The 20,828-nt window shown below is 42.2% G+C and overlaps 1 protein-coding gene across 1 annotated transcript in view; it reads right to left on the minus strand.

Annotated features, from left to right (window-relative positions):
* Positions 1–6,520: 6,520 nt before the first annotated feature.
* Positions 6,521–20,828, minus strand: part of tmem63c (transmembrane protein 63C) — a 35,153-nt gene continuing 20,845 nt past the window's right edge. Inside the window, exons 13-23 of the mRNA XM_084310257.1 lie at positions 20,315–20,437; positions 19,274–19,427; positions 18,309–18,415; positions 17,679–17,765; positions 16,359–16,424; positions 16,049–16,211; positions 12,970–13,075; positions 12,122–12,289; positions 10,988–11,100; positions 9,342–9,416; positions 6,521–8,187 (exon numbers count right to left, since the gene is read on the minus strand). Of these exons, the coding sequence (XP_084166383.1) occupies positions 7,963–8,187; positions 9,342–9,416; positions 10,988–11,100; positions 12,122–12,289; positions 12,970–13,075; positions 16,049–16,211; positions 16,359–16,424; positions 17,679–17,765; positions 18,309–18,415; positions 19,274–19,427; positions 20,315–20,437 (1,387 nt within the window). The 3' untranslated portion in view covers positions 6,521–7,962. The remainder of the gene's footprint in view (positions 8,188–9,341; positions 9,417–10,987; positions 11,101–12,121; positions 12,290–12,969; positions 13,076–16,048; positions 16,212–16,358; positions 16,425–17,678; positions 17,766–18,308; positions 18,416–19,273; positions 19,428–20,314; positions 20,438–20,828) is intronic.

Below are 20,828 nucleotides of genomic sequence, written 5' to 3' on the forward strand. Positions count from 1 at the left end.
AAGTTGCAGTCACAAGCTGATGACATGACATTTGCATAAATTAGGAACAGTAAAGGTCCTAGTATGCTTACTTGTGGAACACCACAGCTCACTGGGAGGGGGGGGCAGTGTACCGTTCACCTCCACCATCTGTTCTCTCCCCTCCAGGTAGGATTGCATGCAGCTCACTGATGAACTATCAAAACCAATTGCTTTTTTATCAATCAGAATGGAGTGATTGACAGTGTCGAAAGCCTTTTGGAGGTCCAGCATGACCCAGTATTTGCCCGCGTCCACCTCGTGTTTGATGTGGTCGTTCAAATAGAGAAGGCATGTGTCAGTGGAATGGGATGTTCTGAAGCCAGATTGGAATTCATAGATTTGCTTTTTTTCCACAAGGTACTTTTCGACCTGTTCGCAGGCAATTTTTTCCATAACTTTCGAGATGGAGGTAAGAATAGAAACAGGGCGGTAGTTGCCTGGGTCTAATTTGCTGCCTTTTTTGTGCAGGGGGGGTCACTCTCGCAATTTTTTAATCTTTGGGGACGTGTCCCTGTTTTATGGAGAGGTTTATTATGTGGGTGATGATTGGGGTGATGGTGGCTGCTGAGTCTCTGAGGAATTTGAGGGATATTGTCATGGCCAGTGGCCTTGTTAGGTTGGAGGGCCCTCAGTTTTTTTAACACATCATCAGTTGTTACCATTTCGAGTTTGAAATCGTCTTTGCGAACCCCTAGGTTTTTGTAGAAGGCTAGGATGTGTTCTACACCAAAATGCCCAGAGTGGGAGGGTAGTTTAGTGTTGTGGCTATGTTTGTAAAGAAGATGTTTAAATCATTGGCCACATCCAGCTTGTCTGTGATGAGTGTGTCGTCACTCTTAATGTTGATGTTTGTAAATCTGGTTTTCAGTTTCTTACTGCAGCCCTTTTTATTTTTATTTTTATTTCTATCCACTTTTTCTGCCCTTTTTCTATTTTTCTCCATTCCCAATTTCGCCTCGCCAATTCTCCCTTAAATTCTCCCCTCCCCTGTCTTGAACGTTGCTAGACCATGCCTCTGTGAGAACTGGGGTCTGGAGCACAGCCCAATTGCTGAATACACAGGAGAGGAGATAGGAGCGGTTTCAAGGGTGTTTAATGAAATGAGCAACACAGGAATTGGGGGGAATAGAACAGGGTTATGTTCTGTCTTGTGGCTGCCGTGGCGGCAGCGAGCGAGCAAGCGGTCCTTGTGCTTGTCTTGGAAGCTGCTGGGCTGCAGCGGGAGAACAAGTGTTCCTCTTCGGGAACAGGAGACGTCCAGGCAGGGATGGCGGTCCTTTGGGGCACAGGAGAGAACAGGTTAGAGTAGGCAATACAAGGATGGAATCCAGCAGAGCTTTAGGCAGAGACGTCGTACCTGGGTAGTGGTAATTAATACCACGACAGCTTCTGGTCAGCGTCGAGGAGTAGAAGTAGTCATTCCATCAGGGGAGGATTGAGTGCAGCTGTGGAGAGTGAGGTGCCTGACCGCGTGTGAATTAGGGGGATGGAATGCAGCTGGGCGTATGAGGGTAAAGGGAGGGGTGGATGGAGAAGGAGAGGATGAGGAGGAGTGTGTAGTGGATGGAGAGGGGGATGAAGAGGAGCGTGTGGAGAATGTGAGGGGAAAAGGAGGGGGAGTGAAGTATGCCCGTGCTGTGATTATGACAGCCTCCCACTGGTCGGCTGCAATGTGGACGAAGCCTTGCATCACATGTCCCCTCCGGTACACGAGGAGGCAGCCGTCGCATCTTTTCACCTGTACAGCGCGATCTCTCAGTGGCGAGGAGTAACGCGTGGGAGGCTCACGCTGCCCCCCGTTGCTTCCTGATTCTGCTGTACAGGCACACCAACCGACCTGTAGGAGTCGCTGTCCACAACGTCGATCCCCACCCACCAGCTTTCCCACCCCTAACACTGCCAATTGTGTTAGTATGAACGACCAGCCAAGCTGGTAGCAACGCCGAGAGCTGGACTCGAACCCAGCATCTCCTGCGTTAGTGGCGAGTGCCTTGCCCACTGCGCCACTTAGCCGCCTGCCTAGTTGGTTGTTGAGTAATTTCCAAATCTCACAGGGTTTGTTTTTGTTTTCCTCAGTTTTATCATTGACCAATCTTTTTTGATCATGGTATTTACATCGTTTCTTAGCTTGTTTCGTCTGAGTTTAACCATGTGGGCTTGGAGATCACTGTTGAAGCTTTTGGCAAGCTTTGACTGACTTTTATGAAGTTCAGAGCATGTTTTGTCTCTGGTTTTCATAGCGGTCGCCGGTCAGTATGTCCGGATGCATCCATGGCTCAGCACAATTTTTAACCCTGGACGAACATCCCTTGGTCTGATTAGAGGTCAATCACGGTCTCTCAACCTTGGAGGAATAGCAACCCACATCTACAGCACGCGAGAGACGAATGTTTGTTCATATTTTGACGCAAGAGTCAACGAGAAATCTATAATAAGTACCTCAGTTAAGACAAAGTCTGGAAAAACACTATAGACAATATCCCCAAATAGACCTAGGACGGTCAAGAGACCAGAAATGACAGAGGTACACCAAAGTTAATTAAGCGTGAAATGTAAAAGACTTTCCCCTTCTTTGATTCTCAGACGCTACCACATGACGGATTTAGAGTGACATGGGGATCTAATCAACAAGTATGAGGACTCTAGGGGGAAATAAAAGGACATTTGAGATTTTTAATAGGAGAGGACAAATTAGTTTGATGGTCTGTGAAACAACGGGCCAAAATAAAAGCTTCACTTAGAGAGTTCAGAGGCAGGGTATGTTCTGTGATGTTCTCTGATCTGCTCTTCAAACACATTTTACAGCCTCGTTCTCCGAGATGGACATGTCAAATAGCCACGAAGACAGTGAAAGTCTTCTCTCTGCGGGCGGCTTTAGTCTGGTGTTGTTGCAAAGTGTGTTGAAGAAACAGGAGTTCCATTCCCCCCTTTCAAATGAAACAAATACGTTTAATTTTACAAGACACGAGTGCTATAATATTCCCCTCCATTTCACAGAACCACAACTGAAGAACGCTACACAGCTCCCTAAGGGAAATGTTCCAGAAACATGTATTTTAATAGGAATACTGTATGAATAATCACATCACACAATATATGATTGGAATCACATAAAACCTTTTAGACTTTAAACAAAGAGAGTTGGACTTGTGACTTTTGGATTTTCTTCGCTTGGGTGCCGTTTATAGCTACACACTTTGAAGTACTGCTCAATTTACCGCATGGCAAGGACTGAGAGATTTATTTTAATTCATTCTAACTTTATTTAATCTCAAAAGATCATTGAGAGCAAGCTCTCATTTACAATGATGTTGAGCATATACAGCACACAATAGATATACAAATTAAAACAAGAAAGGTAAATTAATAAAACAATTTGTTTGACTTAAGTCTAATAATGAAGTGATATAAGGGCAAAGTTCTCCAGTAATGACGTCATAACAGAGCAAAGCAAATCATCTCTGCCAGAGAGGACCACCCAATCTTGTTGTACAGGATACAATGGCAGTACCGCAGTGGATATATGGAAATCATTGTAAACAATATATCTGGCTCTATAGAACAGTATGAATGTTGTTTTATTTGCATTAAGTACAAGTTAAGTACAAGTACACATTTGCAATACAATAAACAATAGTGTCATCTGCATATAGATTAATTTGACAGACACTCAAAGATGAGACAATATTATTCATATAAAATGGTAAATAAGACAGGACCCAGGATTCATCACTGTGCCTTTTGTAATGGGCAAGAACTCTGACTAGGCATTCCCTGTTTTCACACACCGACAGATCTACAAAGGGCGGCACTATGCTTTCTTTTGTCTAGGGTGGATATTATATAATTCAGAACAAAAGTAGTGGTTGAGATAGTATATGTTTTGCTCTAAAAGCAGATTAGTGTGGGCATAACCCATTGAATTCCAGGATTTTTGCTAGACAGAATAGTTTGGAGATTGGTTGATAATTATTTAGGTTGCTTCTATCTCCACCTTTATATAATTAAGATGTTTCAAATATGCTTTGATTGAAACAGTCGACAATCATGTTGTCAATTGTAATTAATGTCATATAATCAAAGAATCATATCAAATGGGATGACACTGGAAAGAGAACTTTAAAAAAATTAAATGTAATCCTCTGCGGAGCGCATAGCAATAATGATCACAGATTACAGCAGTTGAAAACTGCAAAGACACTGAGGTGACATCCACAACAAGGCACCTCAAGCCATAATCCAAATGCTTTCATGAGAAAATAAATAATCAAAAGATGTAAATGTGAGACATTTATAAAATGCTGTGACACATCTGATACGAGTAAACAGACAGAGTCAATATCATTATCATAGTAGTAGCATACCCAGTGGAGGAGCCCACTGTTTATTTCGCTGACATACATATGAGACCAACTACTCATTGGGTGATAACAGATAATAGAAAAGTAAATGGTTTGTTAAAATGTATCTTCGCTATGTGTTTTTGAGGCTTTATCCCTCCTTCCCCTGCTCCTTAGTTTTCAGTCCATGCAGCATATTTCAGGCCATGCTGGATTGTCAGACGAAAAGGGGGTTTTTGTCTTCAAGGCACAGCAAGAGAGCATGATAACAAACCAGCTTACATTCAGTTTGGCAAGGAAACCCTCACTCCCCTCAATAAGCAAAAACAACCCCCCCAAATACAAAACAAATATACTGAATGACTGTGACACAGTGAGATCAGCTAAACTTGAACATAGCTACTGTGGAAAGCTGGACCTTGAGTATAATGAGATACAGTAGATGCACAAATCTCTGTTATACAACACTGTCAACATGCGTTTTACAGTATTACACGGAATGGTTTGAGCTACTGCGATCCTGGTACAACAGGGTAGTATTTGTACTGCAATGTTTGTTTTGTTGCAGTCAGACCTTCACGAGAACATTTTTATGAAACCAACATTGATAAACCGGATGTTTTCACAGCAAGATTTGACCAACATTATCGCACAAATAAACAGCAATAAATAATGACACATAATGATAATAATCATAATTGCATTGCAATTTAAAGGACTGTCCCCAACTAAAACAAAATCTTAAAGTAAAATTATAGCAGGAGGGTTTGGTTGACTAGTAGTCAAGTTGAACATTACATTTACTCAATCTGCTAAGTTATTTTCCCTGACAATAATGTTCTCCTGCAGATGAACGCAATCATGCAAAAGAACCACTTAAGATCTACTGATCAAAAACCAAGACACATTTGTAGGGATGTACCGATACTGACCGACTGCCGATACTGATTCTGAGCCCTAAACTTTAAGTATCAGCTGATGTCAGAGTACCGATCTGATCTATTACTTTAACTGAAATGTATGACATAGGCCATTAGCTTGGGGGTCACTGGACAAAATGTATATACTCATCTATTTTTCTTACTTAGAAAGTTCTAATTTGTGTTAGCTGCAGGAAATCAAGTCACTTTGCTTTGATTTCAGACATGTTACACATGGTTTTTGGTATTGGAAAATGTTATACAGATACCCTGTTTTAGTCTGGTATCGGCCCGATATCTGATACCAGTGTTGTATGTGTATCCCTACATATTTGTGAATATTGTGATGCCAATATGCTTACACATTTCAAGTTAAAGGGCAATGCCAGTGTTCTTTTTCTTTAAATGTATATGTTTTTACATGTGGGTTCCAAGTTACCGTATATACAAACATATGGTAAAAGTACATAATTTCTTTTGAATGATTCACCACTGCACCAGGCTTCCAATGTATCTGAAATATATTACAGTGTCAAAACCTTTCAGAGAACTTGACATATAAGTATGGCATTTTAGTAAATTGTGGTGGCTTTCATGGATTTATGTGGTGTTTAACCATTTAACCCTTTGTAGTGTGGTAGTGAAAGGGTTAACCCTTTGTAGTGTGGTAGTGAAAGGGTTAACCCTTCGTAGTGTGGTAGTGAAAGGGTTAAGACACATTTTCAGATACATTGGAAGCCTATGGCAGTGATGAAGCAGCAGAATATACTTGTCAAAAACACTTGTATCGTCCTTTTAAAAAAAGAGGGAAAAAAGAAAAACAAAAAAAAATCTAAAACTATGTACCTATCGCTGCCTCGAAATGTTGCTTCACGTTGTATTTGAACAGACTTTAAGAGGGGACAGCTCTGAAAATAAATAATAATAATCAAACCATCAAACCATTTCAATGGCCCCAACCCCAACCCACAATATCAACACCACCACATGAATTTTGGAAATAGCTAAATGAACAACCTTAACACTAGAATGACCGGAGTTCTACTAGAAACTACTAGAAGGCCATAGCAGTCATTCTGACTGCTCATATTAATACTGGCATATAATATCCATAATAGATAAAAAATAAATACAATTATTTTTATTTGTTATGTTATGTTATAGGTAATAACTTAAGAAACATCAGGACAACAATTCTAATTAATTTGATAGTTTATTCATGAGTTCAGAATAAAACAAACTGCTTACCGTCAAAGGAAACAATTCAAATTCGCTATCAAGTGCTGAAAATGAACCGATTTATAAAACACTTGTTAAGATATTTTATTATAGGCTACTACAGTACATATCATATACTATCTACTATGTATAGTATAGTACCAACAATACCTTCTCTACTTGTGTACCAAAAAATACAGGGTTTATTTACTGTCCAATCAAATGTATTGTTGGGAGAGATAGTATAGTACAATAGGCAAATAATATACTATTTACTACCAACAAAACCTTTGGTGGGGCAGGAGATAATCTTTGAAGTAATTTCTCTCACTTTCACAATGTGTGCAGTTACCTCCGATTTTGTAGAGCAGTGCCTATTGAGATGGTTCAGTTAGCTAATATGTAGCTATTTTAAGCTAGAAAGTTTCCTTTCTCTCCTGTATTTAGAAAAGGCTGAGTTTTAACTGTTCTTTATGTTAGTCTAAAAAAAAAAGACGACCGGAAATGACAGACACCAGTCAGAGTGGCCTTTCTGGGTAGAAATCTTCAGTGTTTTGTAAATTTAATCTTAAAAACGACGCTAGACTAAAAGACATTATTTCGGAAAGATCACGGACCTGTAACCGCACAGCTTTTGGTTCAACAAAGCTGTTACATTTAGAAATTCAAAAACAGTCAAAATGACCGCCTTGGCCTTTCTAGTGTTAGAACGGCGATAATTACAACAAGCTTCAGCTACTGCAACAGCCAGGCCTTCCTGTGCCTCCACGGAGAGTGTACAGTATAATGTGTATTCCATCTCTAGAGTTCTCCCCCCGCCTGTCTGTTCTCGCGCCGCAGATGGCTCCACAACCCTCTGGCTTCAGAGCTCTGCCACAGAGCAACCAGAACCGACCAATGCCAAGAGCACTGCTGCTCACACACCACCCACTTCTCCCCCAGATCACGTCTGCGGGGTCACACGAGGAATGGATTTATTTTCTTCTTCCTTCTTGTAGCTCCACCGAGGTCATTCTAAACGTGTCAAACTCCACCTCAAAAGCTGACGGAATGACCGCAGACAACAGTTCAGCTAAAATAAAATAAATGAAATAGTGGTACTGTACATGTATCTGTCGATGCCGATGTAGCTTCTGTAAAGACTGATGCTCAGTTCATAAGACAGGCTCAGGAGATGTTTTGGAGATGTTGCTATTTGTACGTTTAGAGGAAGGTCCACGGGCATCCTTCTTCCAATATATGCATCATGAGTCCAAATAGGAGGTCCTTTGCAACCAGGGGTTCTACAGTAAGACTTCCTAAAGGTTCTTTCTCAGAAGCACAGTCCGGTCTGAGGGCATGAGGCAGCTGGGTTGGAGTTTGAGGTCAGCAGCAGAAATGCAGCATCGTGGCATTTAGCTTCCTATGTTTTCCCAGGCATAGGACACATGGAAATCAGCTTGGGGGGCGGGGCGGTTTTGGCATCACTGGTAACCCACCGGGCTGTCCATGAGTGGGCTGGAATAGTAGGGGTCTGGGGGGTCCTGGAGCTCAGTCTCATGAGTCTGGGCTTGGTCCTCTTCCTCTTGCTCCAGTGGACCGTGGCTGGAGCTCCGGCCGCTGGCTATGGCACCGTAGCTCTGGTGGGCTGGGGAGGGCATCGGGGTCAGACCCAGTTCTGGTTCCAGCAACACGGACGCCACAAACAGCTGGAGGAGGGAGACGGACACATAAGTCACATTACTGACTAAATTGAATAGTGTATGAGAAAATCAATATCTGTATAATTTATAATAATATAAAGATAATTATGCAAAGAAAGTGTGTCAACGCACCCATTACTTCAGAGATAACACAAGTGACAAAGTGTACGGATCAGCTAGCCTAGCTGTTGGCCAACAACACCTCCCCCGGTGTTTTAAGCTAGGTTAGCTGATCCGTACCCGCGTCCATTAATTTCTGCTAAGCTAGGCTAGCTTGCAGCCGAATAACTTTCTACTGAACACAGAGAAGAAATTGGTATCTATCTTCTTTGTCTGACTCTGGAGAAGACGGTAAGTACATTTCCCATAATGATGGCATGTTCTTCTAAGGTAATCAAAAAGAGTATTGTCTCAGGTATCAGGTTAATATCAATTGTAGTCCATGTAGAAACACAGTTGTCAAGGTCAATGTTTTTCAACATAGTTGGAGTATGACTTTCTGCCGGCTCGCAGTCTCTCTCCTACCAATTTTAATAATAAAAAAAAACAATCGTCCAGGGTTGATTATGTCATTTTGATTGAGTTGAGAACTACTAGGAATGTCTGATCACTAAGTGTGTCTGACTCTTACCAACGTATAACGTATGACGTATATCATGCCAGTTAGGGTACCTTATGCATACTGCACCTGTGTATATTGTATACTTAATTTACTCATAGTATATATTCCGATTCTAAGTGTTATTGACAATATTTACTGTAACGTATAACATAACTGAATAACTGTTAATTATACTGTTTACACTGCACACACACATTTTATTGCCTATATTTATCTCTTCTACTATTACCAGGCCCATACCTCCCCTCCCCCATGCTGCTATGACGCCTGAATTTCCCCCAAGGGGATCAATGAAGGAATATCTTATCTTATCTTATCTATCTTATCTTGATGCAGTGAATCCTGAAATCTGGAAATGTACCAATCAGTAATATTTGGCGAATAAGTTAGCCCATGGCTCTACTGAATTAGATGCATGTGGCCTTTTGAATCTGTGGATTTGAAACCCCCTTTGTTTAGCCAGATACAGTACGTGGCCATCAGATATTTCCGGGTACTGTCTTTTAACAGTGTAGCAGAATGTGGTAGGGTACTGTACACTGGAGGCGGTGGTGGTGGTCACAGTGTTCCTCTCCATATCAGGGAAAGTCCCCTCTGCCGGCTGGTCAGACAACTGAAACACACAACCACAGCGGTGATTTGACCAATCAGAGAACAGTCCAATGTTAGTCTAACGATGGAAAAAGAATATCTTTATTGTCAAGTACATTTTTACATATGCGCCGAAGTTTTGTATAGTATCTAGGGCTGGAGCTGCTATATCATATGGCATATTGTGCACAAAACACGCAATCCCAACACCCTGCACAGACCTGATCCATATATCAAGGCACTGATATTATTGGCTGATGTCTGCCCAAAACTTTGTATCAGTAGTTCATATCCATAGATATTATTGTTGTTTGTAGATTATGATGAATCTATTCCAAAAAGGATTATCTGTGATGTTCATTTGTGAGAAGAATATCATATCATCCTATTTTTTGCTGCGACCAGCAGCTCTATAGGTCGGTTGGTTGGTCCACAAAATCGTCCACAGTTTTCGCCCTAGGAGGCTGAAACTTTGCATGGAAGTCAAGCATGTGTGTGTGTGAAGGTTTGTGTGTGTTCATGCTAATTGGCTAAAAGGGGGAGTGGCCTAGAAAAAAAGGCGCATAACTTCTAAACGGATTCATGCAACATGGCCAAAATTTGTGGAAAGCTTGATGTGTGCATGTGTGTGTGCGTGTATGTCACACGGTCACAGCTTGTTTCTGAGCACAATATGAGGAAATGTCCATTTTTCATCCCACCATCAATCATCAGATCCAATACAGTAGTTGTTCATGTTGCACCCTTAATATCAACATCAGGCTGCTTTCCCGTGCCTCTGGCATTATCAACGACCCCTCTGGTCACCCAGCCGCAGGCCTCTTTGTCCCCCTCCCCTCGGGCAGACGCTACCGCTCTATCACATGCTCTACCTCTCGGTTTACTAAGAGCTTCTTCCCCAGTGCTGTGCGTAGCCTGAATAACTCCAAAGGCTAGTTTTGTATTTTATCCTATTTTGTTTCGGTGTGTTTATTAGTGTTATTAGTCAGGTTTGTGGAAGTGCTGTTTTTGTGTGTCTGTGCAACATGCACTTTGATTATATGCACTTTTACTGTAATTTGTGCCTCTATGCATTATGCACTTAACTATGATATCGCTGCTGTCGGGACAAAACCTCATAACTCCAAAAACCCAACTTTTCAGCAGATGAAAAAAACTAACACAGATTTGAGGGTGAATAGAGTTAGGAGGTTTAGACAGATGATCGGTTTAATGCTTTCCCATTGTTTAAACTTTGTAAAACCCACACACACATATGGAGGATGATCTACGGAGTTGATTTATATAATAATAAAAAAATTCAAAAAATGGAGTTATGAGGTTTTGTCCCGACAGCAGCGATATGCACTTTTAGGGGATGTTGATATACATTTTAGCATTTGTCCTTTTATCCTGTCTGTGTTTTTACATATTTTTCCTGTACTGTTTCTACTCTGCTCCTGTATTGGATTAGTTGTAGACACACAGTGTTTGCTCTGTACCTGTATTCCAATGTGGATTCGTCCATACATGGCAAATAAAATCTTTGACTTTTGACTTTGAGGTAGTATGGTGTGGGTCGGACCCTATTCAGCCAACACTATGGAGGCTGACCTGGTAGCTTGTTGACTTGGGCGGCTGTTTCCTAAGGCATGAGCCGAGGGCGGCGCAGGCGACGCAGCACAGCAGGGACACAAAGGTGAACAGGGTGATGGGATGCATTGGTCCTGAGGCAGAGAGAGGGGCGGTTACAGAAGAGAGCATTTTACCACAGAAACAGAACACACTTATAGAGCTCAGCTGTACCCTCTGGTTCTGAAGGTATTTTTTCTATGGACATGGAATCATGCAAAAACAGAGATAATTGTACTATGCAACATTGTAGAGACCAGCAGTTTAACAAGATTGTAAAACAGCTGCATATATTCAATATTAAATTAAGATAGTGACCATAGATTGTTAGGATTTCAACCTTGTTTTAAAGGTTGGAATTGAATTGGTTTGAATAATTTCAAAATAAATCTACAGTATATGACTGCCTTACGTTCACGGAGAGCCTTGGGTTTCTCACATATTTAAAAAAGAAATTATTTAATAATTGTAGGTGAACTTAATTTTCGCCAGCGGCTATGGACCAAGAGAAAATACTGCCTGAACCAGAGAGGAGGTGGGAGGAGCTGAGGGGCTCTATAGGGATGAAGGTTAAAACTTAAGTTAGGTCTAAGTCTAGACATTGATGATGTTTCCCTGACAACGAGGTGGGCATTCAGCAGAATTCTAGGGACCAGTCAGTGCTTCATGTAGTTGTTTATTTCAGCATCTGTGACTAAACCAAAGAGGTTGGATATAGGAAGAGGGAAGACATTGACTTGTGCTGAATAGCAACCAACTGCTTCAATATCAGGAATGTCAATGTCAATATTGTCAAAACTATATGAAATTAAATATGTCATCAGTATGCACCCAAAATATAACAAAAATCCCCCAAAAATATCCACTGAATGACATTCCGAGTTTAAAATATCAATATGTTTCCAAGACCCTAAAAAATTCAAATAAGCCTCCTCTACTTTTACTGGTACAAATAATTTTACGATTCTTTCCATTCATTTCGTGGGGTCCCTTGTCTGCTTATCTTCGCAGAGCTGGTGACGGAAGTAGCTAGTAGGGAGGAGTTCCATGTCTCGGTTCCTTCCCGTCTCTGACTAAACTTTGGCACAACACAGGACCCTCGGTCAGAACGTATACCTAGTCGCAGCACTGAGAAGAAGAGCAGCCAGAACAGGCAGAGGACGGGGGCCACGATGACCTGGCTGATGGCCGCTCTGTGGATGCGCTGATTGAGCTTGGTGGGTACATAGGCATAGTAGATGTTGTAGCGGTCGACCATGTGCTTCAGGACCACATACAGAAGACCTAGAGGCACAAAACACACAGCGGTTCGACCGGTCAGCACAAGCGTGTCCACAACGTGATTGGTTTGTTTGTTTACCTCGCTCTCTGGGGATTGACAAGACAAACCCAGGTGAAACACAGTGTTGACTGGTCGGCACAAACATTTCCTACACGTCGTGATCAGTTTGTTTATTTCATTCTCCGGGACTGGAGAGGAAAACCCCAGGTGAAAGACGGGGGGCAGCAGGCTCCAGAGCGCTCTGCTATAGGCACGAGGAGCTGAGCACAGTAGTAAATAAAGGCTTGCGGAGCTCTGGGCAGGACAGGAGTGGAGTGGGCGTCTGGCTCGCAACTCCCTGCGCCCGAGCGTCTCTGGCCGACCGTGGCGGCACATTCACACAGTCTGCACCAGGGCTGGCTGGCAACAGAGGTGAGAGGGAGGTTATGATATCAGGACACACACACACGCATGCACACACACATGTAAACACACACGCGCATGCACACATGCCAACACACACGCATGCACACGCACACATGCAAACACACACACGCACACACACAGAAAGAAGCAAGAAAAAGTGAAGGAGGAGGATGAAAAGGAGGAAAGGAGGGAGAAGGGAGGGAGAGAGGAGGGCAAGACAGGCTAAACGACCAAATCTATGCACATTATTATCCCCACGCAGCAACTGTACACTCACCGAAGGGCATGATGATGGGACATGTGATGCTGTAGGTCATGCTGACAGAGACAATGCACATGGTCCAGGCGTACTCCAGTCCAAACTGGAACTCATAGGCTTGGCTCTACAGAGGGAAGAAAAACAGTCATTGATGCAAAAGCTTACTGATCGTACACAAAGTGCAATGCCTGTGAGCCGCCACTAGGGACCAGGGGTGTAAAAAGTACCCAGAAATTATACTTAAGTGAAAGTATGGGTACCGTCTTAAAATCGCACTCAAGTAAAAGTCAGAGTATCTGGCTTAAAACACACTTGAGTAAAAGTAAAAGTAAAAACCTTTTTTTATTCCGGGGCAATGAAATGTTCCGTTTCGTCCTCTTCATCACTCGTACTATCGTTTGTGGCCATCTTCTGTAGCTTGTCACTCTGACTGTCTATTCTTCTGATAGCAGGTGTTTAATCAAAGATCCCCACTTTCTAGTCTTGCACAAGGACCAATCAGCATGGGTATGGGCGGGTTAATTTTCCATTGATGGGGATTTGATTGGCTGTTTTTAAATAAAGTGTGGCTGCAGGATTAATAGCGTTAACGTTAGTTCGGCCAGAGAAACAAATATACTAATTAAAATGGTTGGACCTGCGAGATTTGCACTTTGTACTTTGTATGTCTGCATTTTAAATGTAAGGAGTAAAAAGTATGTTTTTTTTTCTCTGAAATGTAATTGAGTAAAAGTACAAGTATACAAACCTAATAATACTCTAGTAAAGTGGGCGGTCAGGTGGCGAAGCGGAGATTGCGTTCGTCACCAAACGCCGGAGACGCTGGATTCGTCTGTTCGAATCCAGCTCACAGCTCCGGCGTTGTCACCAGCTTGGCTGGCCGTTCACACTAATACAATTGGCTGTATTAGAGGGTGGGAAAGCTGGCGGGGTGGGTCCGGGTCGTTGTAAACAGCGACTCCTACAGTTCGGTCGGGGCGCCTGCTCAGCGCGGATAGGATCTAAGGGGGGTAGTGTGATCCTTCCACACGTTACACCCTCTCAGTGAGAGTCCGCGCTGCCAGGTGAAAAGAAGCGGTTGATTGGCTAGACGTGTGTCGGAGGAAGCACGTGATAGCCTCCACTCTCCCAGACCGACTGTGGGGGGTAAGTGCGCAGCGACCAGGAAGGGGATTGGGGATTGGGAATTGGCATAACGACTAACATTGGGATGGGAGAAAATCTGAGGAAAAAGGAGGGGGGAAAAGATCAATAAAAAATAAAATAATAATAATACTCTAGTAAAGTACAAATCCTTAAGTATTGTAACGAAGTACAATTACTCAAGTACTTGGCATGGTGGCATGGTGCTAACTGAGTGAGTGAGTGAGTGAGTGAGTGAGTGAGTGGGTGAGTGAGTGAGATTTTACTACCACACTACAGAAGGTTAACCCGTTCACTACCACACTACAGTTGGTTAACCTTTCACTGCCACACTACAGTTGGTTAACCTTTCACTGCCACACTACAGTTGGTTAACCTTTCACTACCACACTACAGTTGGTTAACCTTTCACTACCACACTACAGTTGGTTAACCTTTCACGACCACACTACAGAAGGTTATCCTTTCACTACCACACTACATAAGGTTAACCGTTAAGTAAGCTTGAGAACTTCATTGACTTACACTACGACAACATGGTCAAATCACCGGTAAAGCCTAACAAACAGAGGCAGCTTCAAGGTGCTAAATCACAGAAGATCACAGACTTTGTCAAGCCTTCTCCATGTAAAAGGGCACGCTCTGATGCTGAGAGTGCTGAGGAGAACTCCAAATATGGTGCACAGGCAACCAGTGAGGGGGACACTCATTTGATAACATTAGAGTCCATCAACAAGAAACTAGACAAACTGGGAATGTTAGACTTGATGATGGAGCAGATAATAAGCCTTAGAGAAAGCTTAAAGTTCAGTTGGTTAAGGATAATGCGGAGATGAAGGGAAAGATGGAACTCATGGAAACCAGAGTTAACATAATTGAAACAGAAAACAAAAAGATGAAAGAATCTCTTATTGATGTACAGTGCCGCTCAATGAGAGACAACATTGTGTTTACTGGGTTACCAGAGAAGGAGGGAAAGGACTGTGAAACTGTCATTAGGGAGTTCATGTCAGACCAGCTTAGTTTGCCTACGGATACTGTTCGGACAGACCCTGTGCAATTGTGGCTCGAACACTATAAGCAAAAGGAACTTGTCATGGGGAGGGGCAAAGAGCTGAGAAATACCACCTTTGGCATGAATGACCAATTCCCTCATGAGATTAATGACAGGCGTAAAGTACTTATCCTGAAACAACATCTAAGCCAAGGCAGATGGGTCGCTCTCGTAGTTGACAGACTGTACATTGAACACCAACTTTTCAGAGACTCCAACATCACAACCTGGTTATTTTAATGTCAAGGTAGATTAACTGATCTCATGATGAGTCTTTTTATTTTATGACTGGTAGGCCTACCAAGGCTTCCTGCATTAAGTTGGGCCTGAAAAAGGGGTTGGTGGTAGCTCATATTAACATTTGCAGTTTGCGAAATAAGTCTTACGAACTAGAATGTACAGCCAAAGCTAATAAGATTAACATCCTTGCTGTATCTGAAACGCATCTGCACTCGGTTAATCTGCCAAAGAAGGGAATGCTACTTGCTAATTTGAACGTGTGTAGTCTGAAGAACAAGGTTTTCCAGTTTTCTTTCTTATTTTATTTTTCTTTCTTATTTTATTTATTTTATCTGTTCTCTCCCCTCCAGGTAGGATTGCATCCAGCTCACTGATTGACAAGCTAAACAATCAGAATGGAGTGATTGACAGTGTCGAAGGCCTTTTGTACGTCCAGCATGACCATGCCGCAGTATTTGCCCGCGTCCACCTCTTGTTTGATGTGGTCGTTCAAATAGAGAAGGCATGTGTCAGCCGCTAAGGCATCAGCTAATGGGGATCCGTTTAAATAAACAAATAAACAAACCGTAGTGAAAGGGTTTAAGGAGAGGTTTGCCTCTAAAACAGACTCCTGCATACACTACAAATATAAGTGTGATAACTCTGAAAAGTGGAGCGGACCCGTTTGACGTGGATGCGTTCAGCCTGGGACTTGGCGAAGCAGAGGCGGAGGGCGTAGACCATCAGCGCTGGGATGCGGAGCAGCTCCATGGCTGTGCCGATCATACTAGCAGTGATCACGTAGTTCACAAAGAAGGCCCCGTTATCAGGGAGAAACACACACCTGGAGAGGAGAGAAGATACGGCTTGAGAGCGTCTGCTCAGCATGGAACCATCCTTTTATTTTTTTAAGTTGTTAACTTGTTATACTACTTCATATATATTTAATTTAAATATGCTTCTTAGTTGACAAAATAATATGCAGTCTTACTGGAATTTGACTTCCTTCTCATCCAGGAAATTGACATCAAACAGCCACCTGAAGAACAGATCCAGACTACAGAGGGAATACATATAAAACATTATAAGAGGATTCAACAGGAATTCAAACAAAAAAGGTAAAGGCCCAGTCAGTAATCCAAATGTAAACAAATGGGGTAGCCTCACCACCGAAAATAAAACAAGTGGAGTCGTGTTTTCCTTCTCTGGTTGGTAGACTGAGCTCTTAATACAAGGACAAACACCAGGCCAACAGCTCAATTATAGGTTTTGTTTGTGTTTGCTGTATTTTGTGGCTGTAAATGGGTTGTTTAAGTTGGTCATGGTTGTAGACACTGAAGTAAAACAGACCTGTATTCTAATTCAATGGGTTTCAGATCCAAAAGCTTATTTACCATCAACAAATCATGTCAACATATACCCCATACCGGTATTTATGTGGGCAATTATTTTTTTATTTAATTTAAAAACTAAATCTGGATTTTGCAACGGCACACAATGGACTAATGTTGCTTAGTGTTTAATGTAGTTTAATCACATAGATCTTGGTGTACCTGGATAGACTAATGTTGCTTAGTGTTTATTGTGGTTTATCATGTAGATCTTGGTGTACCTGGATAGACTAATGTTGCTTAGTGTTTAATGTGGTTTATCATGGAGATCTTGGTGTACCTGGATAGACCAATATTGCTTAGTGTTTCATATGTATATCTTGGTGTACCTGGATAGACTAATGTTGCTTAGTGTTTAATATTGTTTATCATGTAGATCTTGGTGTACCTGGATAGACTAATGTTGCTTAGTGTTTAATATTGTTTACTATGTAGATCTTGGTGTACCTGGATAGACTAATGTTGCTTAGTGTTTAATATTGTTTATCATGTAGATCTTGGTGTAGCTGGATAGACTAATGTTGCTTAGTGTTTAATATTGGTTATCATGTAGATCTTGGTGTACCTGGATAGACTAATGTTGCTTAGTGTTTAATGTGGTTTATCATGTAGATCTTGGTGTACCTGGATAGACTAATGTTGCTTAGTGTTTAATGTGGTTTATCATGTAGATCTTGGTGTACCTGGATAGACTAATGTTGCTTAGTTTAATATTGTTTACTATGTAGATCTTGGTGTACCTGGATAGACTAATGTTGCTTAGTGTTTAATGTGGTTTATCATGTAGATCTTGGTGTACCTGGATAGACTAATGTTGCTTAGTGTTTAATGTGGTTTATCATGTAGATCTAGGTGTACCTGGATAGACTAATATTGCTTAGTGTTTAATGTGGTTTATCATGTAGATCTGGATGGTGTACCTGGATAGACCCAGAGAAGGCAGGATGATAACCATGAAGACCAGCAGTAAGAAGCACTTGTGCATCGTGATCTGGTTCTCGCCGGATCTGATCGGCACAAAAAACACACAGAATCCCACGAGAAGGAACACGTTACAGTTAATATGCATAAAACACCACCGACGCGGCACCACTTAACATGTGGGACTACAGGCATGTTAAACTCAGAAGGACACCGCGTTGATTAGCACCTGTAAACAGTTAATTTGCATTCAGCCCTTCACACATCACGCCTGCACAACACATTAGCGGGGATGGTTATGTAAAGGATGGTGCTGCTGCTGCGCGAGGTTGTCTCCTCATGCACAGCTGTTCTGCTGCTCCTCGGGCATATCGTTATCCCCACATACAGACATCTCTATGACAACCTGCCCAGAATAATGGAGCAGGGAGACTGATGGGGAGAGAGAGAGAGAGAGGGCGAGAGAGTGAGAGAGGGCGAGAGAGAGAGAGAGATGAAGCAATGAGGGAGAGAGGTACATAATATTGAGCAGAAAATAAGTGAGAGGTGAAGGAAATGAAGGAGAAGGACACATGTGAGAGAGAACATGTGAACAAGGGAGGAATGGCCATTCGCGGTGAGTAGAGTACCTGGTCCAGTGGGACTCAAAGAAGGCTGAGTAGTAGACGATGAAGGGCAGCAGCACAGAGAAGGCCCACAGCAGCAGGGTGGGGAAGAACTGGGTGATGATCGGGTTCTGTGTAGTGAAAGTACGAAGGTTACGTAACAAATAGCGATTGGTGAAGTTGAAATGGAGGAGGTTTGCGCTGAGCTCGTTGAGCTGTTGGTCAGATTCTAAAGGTTTGCATAACTGATTAAAGGTGCTGTAGTAAGTGGTATTTTCTTTGTTAAAATAAGTGGTCTACATGTTAAGATAATAGCTCTAAATCCAAACAGCCATCACTGAATTAGTGTTTGGTCAATAACATGGGTCTCCCAGTCCCTCCGCTCTGCTCTGCAGTAAACACAAAATAGATTTCCTGGTATCCTGTTCTCACTTTATCCAACTCAGGAGAAATAACTCCACACTGCAGAAATTATCTGACAAAAAATTAAAACAAATATGTGGTTGAAACAAGTTAAATAATCTGCCAGCTAATTTGACTTGGCAAGATTTCTTGAAATAAGTATAAATATCTAGGGTTCTCTCTCCTGAATGGATACAGTGGGAAGGAATACCAGAACATGTATTTTCTGTTTACTGCAGAGCGGAGGGAGTGGGAGACCCATGTCACTGACCAAACAACTCTATATCAGTGATGTCTGTCCGAATGTAGAGCTATAAACACTTATTTTAATACCACTTACACCATATTTAAGTCAAGGTTTAGAAAATGTTTTGTTTAGTTGTTGTTGCATTAGCAGTGAATCTTTTTATTATTATTATTATTATTATTATTATTATTATTATTATTATTATTATTATTATTATTATTATTATTATTATTATTATTATTATTATTATTATTATTATTATTATTATTATTTAGTAATTGAGCGCCCCATAAAAACCACACTTGAATTCTATGATTCTGCTCAAAATCCCAACTCTGACCCGAAGACTCTCCACAGGCCTGGTGACGTTGAACTTGTCGATGGTGTTGACGATGATGGCTGGGGTGGTGAGGAAGAAGAGCAGTAGGAAGAGGAGCATGTTGAGGAGAATGCAGCGTAGCCACCAGTGAGAGCCACACAGCGACAGGTTCTCCCTAGCGACAGGAGAGAAATACATCAGCCTCGGTTTGCTCTATCTGGCAAGATGGAGGGCAGACACAACAGGACTCTAATGGACATGTGCACGTTATATATTGACACGAGTCTTGAATTAGCCTGTTGTGTCAAACCCGGAGAGCATCAAAACAATGGCAGGCCTCCCAGCCATATCCCCTGTGTGGGAGGGACTGTGCTCCAGTGGACTGGACTGGAGTGCAGGTTTGGCACAACACACTCCAGCGCTCCGTTTTAATGAAGGAACAACAGTCCCCTGCTCGACCCCCACAGCCTGGGACTACTCCAGTTCTACTCCAGTCTGTGAAAACAGTCAGACACACACACATGCATACTGCATACACTACAGTATGCAGCACACATACAGGAGGCGGGAGGACGAGGGTGCATGGGTGCGCAACTGCGCACACACACACACACACATAAACGCATGCATGCATGCGCGCACACACATACACACACACAAACGCATGCATGCGCGCGCACACACACACACAACAATGAAGCTCAGACAGTGAGTGCTGCAGTCTCTCTGGTAATCCTCCGTACATATGCATCACTCACATCATGTTACATAATCTCAGTAGGTCTGCTGCATTGCCTTCGATGAAGAACATGCGTTATGGCTAATCCAATCATTAAAATTCTTACTGATTGGGACTGAGCTTAAAAACACCAATGGGCTGAATTTACACTACGAAACCGTAATTTTCCATATAATATCACCTCAACGTTTTGGTTAAGCATAGTGAAATGTTCTCAGAAATTGCTGATTGATTGCGGATAAGTGAGACAGGACTGTACAGCGCCTTCATATTTGAAAGAATAGAGAATAAAAACAGAGAGGTGTGTATATGTTGATACTGACCAGATGATGTCACTAGGAGCGGGGGCGTAGCTCACCCCCCAGCTGTGAGACTTGACCACCGTAGTGATGCTGGACTGCTGAGGTCTGCGGCGGCATCGCACCCGACTGTAATCCTTCACAATCCTGGAAGATTAAACAAGATAAGCAACATATAAAAACAATTATAATAGTGAATGCACATAGTCACATTATGTATAGTAATAACAGTAACAGGTAACTAAGGTAACCATAACATATCTAATCAAATAAGGGCTGCTTTCATCACTCTTCAGTGGTGAAGGTATGTTTTTTCCAATTACGCACCATTGCTAAACTCAAAGCCCTTCTCTCCCCTGCAGACCTTCAGAGAGTAATCCACGTTTTCATTTAATCTAGATTAGACTACTGCAACTCCCTCTATATAGGCATCAACCAGTCTTCCCTGTCCCGCCTACAGCTAGTACAGAACGCCGCTGCCAGACTGTTGACCGGAACCCGTAAGAGAGACCACATCACCCCTATCCTTGCCTCCCTT

The sequence above is a fragment of the Notolepis coatsorum genome (assembly GCF_963971535.1).
Source record: "Notolepis coatsorum genome assembly, chromosome: 3".
In the NCBI taxonomy this organism is placed as follows: Eukaryota; Metazoa; Chordata; class Actinopteri; order Aulopiformes; family Paralepididae; genus Notolepis; species Notolepis coatsorum.